This window comes from Ochotona curzoniae, unplaced genomic scaffold (genome assembly GCF_017591425.1).
Source record: "Ochotona curzoniae isolate NIBS_2020 unplaced genomic scaffold, NIBS_Ocur_1.0 contig_3643, whole genome shotgun sequence".
Taxonomy (NCBI): Eukaryota; Metazoa; Chordata; class Mammalia; order Lagomorpha; family Ochotonidae; genus Ochotona; species Ochotona curzoniae.
Window position 1 is genome coordinate 766386 of NW_024465933.1, and position 4332 is coordinate 770717.

The 4332-nt window shown below is 48.1% G+C and overlaps 1 protein-coding gene across 1 annotated transcript; it reads left to right on the forward strand.

Annotated features, from left to right (window-relative positions):
* The first annotated feature begins 2140 nt into the window (after nt 1–2140).
* Nucleotides 2141–2660, forward strand: KCNE4 (potassium voltage-gated channel subfamily E regulatory subunit 4). The gene has a single exon (XM_040982785.1). It carries the CDS (start codon nt 2148–2150, stop codon nt 2658–2660), a length of 513 nt encoding a protein of 170 aa, XP_040838719.1. The 5' UTR covers nt 2141–2147.
* Nucleotides 2661–4332: the final 1672 nt, after the last annotated feature.

Here is a 4332-nt window from a genome sequence, read left to right on the forward strand (position 1 = left end):
ATTTAAAGGCACACATCCAAGAACATTGGGGTCAAGGATCCACAGGCTAGTCTGGTGCTAGTGTCCCAGACACCCACTCTTAGTTGAGGTGCCTATGGGCATCTGAAAATGCTTATGAGAGATGTGGGTTGCCATGGTGCTTTTTATAGATTGATAAAACAATGCATCTTGGTTGCACTGTATGTGTTCTTGGTGTAGGAACAGTTGGTGCTTCAGAGCCAATTGGCATTATATGCGTGAACATAGCTCAAAGCAGTAGAGACAACTGCAGTGGGAAAAACAGCACTGTGTGCTCTTCTTCACACGTTTCTATAGGTGTTTAGTTACAGTTGGAGTCAGGAGCTAACCCTGCTCCTGTAAGTGAAGTTGCAGTGTCTGGGATATGGAAGTTCCACAAGGGTCAAAGGGAGGCTGTGCTGCTTCCCTCGGCTTCACAGCAGAGCTGCAAGGGGTGCTTTCTTGACAGCCAGATGGAAGATGATCTGGCTGCGATTCGTTGGCCATGGACAATTTGAGGCTGAGGACCTTCCCAGTTTACTTCCATTTAGAATGAGAGCCTCTGAGAACAAGCATCCCAAGGCACAGAGGACTGGCATCAAAGTCTTTAATTCTCCTTCCAACTTCGATAGCAGCAATCACGTTAACAAAGCGTCTGTCTAGGTTTGCAAGGATTGGACTGTGCTCAGGTGCACACCGGAAGCATTCCTGTTCCTTCTTGATCTGCCAGAGACAGCAAAGAAATGTGCGGATTGTCTCCGGGTGAACTGCTGAGGAACATGAATGAGCTGAGCCAAGCCTCCCCGTAAAACTTCTGCAATGTTAAAAATCATTACTGAAAAATAGATCTGTGAGTTCTCTGTGGAAGAGGAGTAGAATTTGTCTGTGCTTTTAAGAGCCTAACCTGCACCAGCTGGCCTGAAAGCGTATCATGGAATGGTTAAGATGAGCAAGATGAGAAAACACTTTTACCTGCTGAAGCCCTCTGTGTCCCACAACTTCACAGGTCAGGATCTCAGGGGCAGAAAGGTGAAGGAAGGGCATAAGGCATTAATGTGCGTAGCAGAGAACTGTATTTGCTCCCCACTGCCTTTCTTTTAAATTAGGACTTTGCTTCTGAAAGCTCAGAGGGGAGCAGATGGTTATTCTTCAAGAAGGGCGATGAAGCTAATTTCCCCTGAGCGCGGGCTTCAGGATGAGGCTTCTGTCTTAGTCATTCTTTTCTCTTCTTTTTCTCATTTTCACAACCACCTGAAAACTTTGGCTCCATACTGAGGCGTCAGGAGCCCTTCCCACTTCCCAGTCGTCTTCTTTTCACAGCTGCAAAGTTCAGGGAGTTGAACTGCAGTGCTTTGAGTCCACTGCTTGTGCTGCCACGAGCAACCTCTGTTGTAAATTTTCCTCCCAGAACACGTGACGATGCATTTCTTGACTATATATCCCAACCGCGGCAGCAGAGCTGTCAGAGTGGGGAGCCAGACACAGAGGAGGAACGTCCTCGGACTTGACCGTTTAGGAACTCAGGGCTTGGGACGAAACGTCAGCCTTCGGTAAGTTAGCAACATTACTTTGCTTCCTAAACATTTCAAAGAGAAGTACTTCTAATAATTTACAGATGGAGATTTCCTTCCTTTCTTCGATTTTTTTTCCTGTTTCATTTCTTTGTTCTGAGAAAACTTTGAGTTACAAACAGTTTTAAGCTTTAGACGCAAAAGCTTTGCTTTTGTTCTGTTAAAATTGTTTTTTAAAGGTATTATTTTAAAGATTTATTATATTGTGGCAAAAAAAAGCATTTCATGCTTCTCTGTCTTACATTAAATTGAAAATATTTTAAAGCAATGTACGCTTAAAACTTTATAGAACTCACGCAGGACAGACATGTACAGAGTATGCACTCTTTTAAAAAGTGAAAGTCCTTCTGACTTCCCACCAGCCCAGCCTCTCCCCCGTGCACTCCCAGTCCTCCTAGCCAACCCGTATTAACCATTTGGCTGGGTTTCTTACGCTATCTCTTTGATGCTCTTATAAGTTTTTTTGACATTGCATTTCGACAACCCTTGCGCCTGCCCTCTTGGATGGGCTCAATGGATCCGTGGGCGAGCTCTAACCTGCAGCTTTTCCCCCAGATCCCGGCCTTAAGCAGCCTTTCAATGCTGAAGATGGAACTTCTGAACAGCACACACCCCAGCGCCGTGGCCTCTAGCAGCCCGCTCGAGTCGCATGTGCCCAGCAGTGGCAGCGGTAACGGCAACGAGTACTTTTACATTCTGGTTGTCATGTCCTTCTATGGTATTTTCTTAATTGGGATCATGCTGGGCTACATGAAATCCAAGAGAAGGGAGAAGAAGTCCAGCCTCCTGCTGCTGTACAAAGATGAGGAGAGGCTCTGGGGGGAGGCCATGAAGCCGCTGCCTGTGGTGTCGGGCCTGAGGTCGGTGCAGGTGCCCATGATGCTCAACGTGCTGCAGGAGAGTGTGGCGCCTGCGCTGTCCTGCACCCTCTGCTCCATGGAAGGGGACAGCGTGAGCTCTGAGTCCTCTTCCCCAGACGTGCACCTCACCATCCAGGAAGAAGGGGCCGACGATGAGCTAGAGGAGACTTCGGAGACGCCTCCCAACGAAAGCAGCGAAGGCTCCTCAGAGAACATCCACCAGCACTCCTAGCACCCCTGGAAGTCTGCAGGTGGCCCCTCCAGCCAGCGCCCATAGAGAGGGTAAAGACGCTTTTCAAGTGTCTGGTTTCACTTCGGTGCAGCTGCCACTCTGAGGAAATGTCAGCAAGCTCTTGAATTAGAGCTGGGTGAGGGACAAGGCTCAGCCTGACTCCTCGGAGTTCCTGAACCTACCACTGAAAAGGCCCCAAACACATGTTGACTTTGGGGTCTGGGTGATGGAGTTTCAGAATTTGGCACGTGATATACTTGTCATTTTCTCCCTGGATGCCCTGAGTAATTCCAGCAGCATTTAGCCCTTCTCAGGGCTGCCAAATGCGCAGGGTGTTCTGGGGCACTAGTTTTGATTTGCTAATTCGCCTAGAGCGTTGTTCATCTAGATCTGATTGGCTGTATCTCTACTGTGTACCTGTGGCATCAGCTCACAGTGAGTTACTTGCTTCTTTTGAGATCTTCTGGATTAAAGGGGGAAAATTTTGATGGAGGATTTTTAATGGGAGAGAGCTGGATGTCTGACTTCAGCCCATTTGCAACTAATGGGAAAGAAAAGCAACTTTTAAAACTGTTCATGTGGGCTGGGGTTATAACAGATGTTGTGCTATTCTGACCCTTTGTCTTACCTACGACCTTGACTCTCTGACCTGTGATCATTCAGTATCTTCCAGATCATTCCAGAAGAGATAATGGTGGGTTTGAACAAGGCCAGGCTGTTAGCTCTGCTGCTGCTCATGTTCCCAGCCTCGTTTTCTGAGCTGCAAGAGGCTGTAACTGAGGGCCTCCCGTTGTGGGATTCCGTCACGTAGCTGAGTTCTGGAAGGGCATGCTCCAGCAGAGACTGCAGAGAGCTGGGGTCCAAGTTCTGTACTTCCTGATGTTGGTTTGCTGTGTGGTCCTCGGCATGTCATCAGCAGGCTCACTGCCTTTGTGAGGTTGCGGTCCCAGGGGGCTGGGAGGGCGTCTTTAGATTTTAGGACGGTGACTTAAAATCCATGGCCTGATGTGAGGAAGCTTGGACCAAGCAGTTCCCCTTTGGCCAGTTAGTCTAGAATCTACTGGTTTAAAGGAGCAGTTGGAGAGAATCGGAACTCATGTGGTGAGGAGTTGGAGCGTGAGTCAGTGTCGCAGCCCTGCTCTGCATCTCCCAGGATGGAGCCGGAGGCAGACAGCACATGTCCCCTGCAAGGTTCTCTAAGCAGTGGACTGTCTATGCCTCTGGCCAAGAGAAAGAGGAGTTTTTAAAGCAGAACACACAGATCCCTACTCCTGGGTCTCTGCAGACTGCTGTGGTCACTAACTTCACAGCAGACCCTTGAAGCTGATGAAGACAAGGAGAAAACACAGTACATCAAAATGGGAAATTCTAGCCAAAAAAAAAAAAGTCTGCCTCAAAGGGAAAAAAAAAAAAAAAAGCAACAATAGAACCAACACAGAGCTCTCTCTGTCTTGGAGATGCAGCCGCTGTGAGTACGCCCATGGAAGGGTTAACTGCAGGAGCTGCTTTGTCAGTTCGCTTTGACACAGAGCTAGAGGAAATTTATGTTTGGGGAAAATGGCCCTCCGTTCACTTTAAAATCCAGCGTGTGGATTTACTCCAAAGGGGGCTGTTGAAGTTGAAAGAAGCCAAGCTAAGTTTGGCCCCTTGCCTGGAATCACTTGAATTCTGA

Excerpts from the sequence above, each read along its gene's own strand:
- KCNE4 (XM_040982785.1), top strand. The coding sequence starts at position 2,148 with ATGCTGAAGATGGAACTTCTGAACAGCACACACCCCAGCGCCGTGGCC.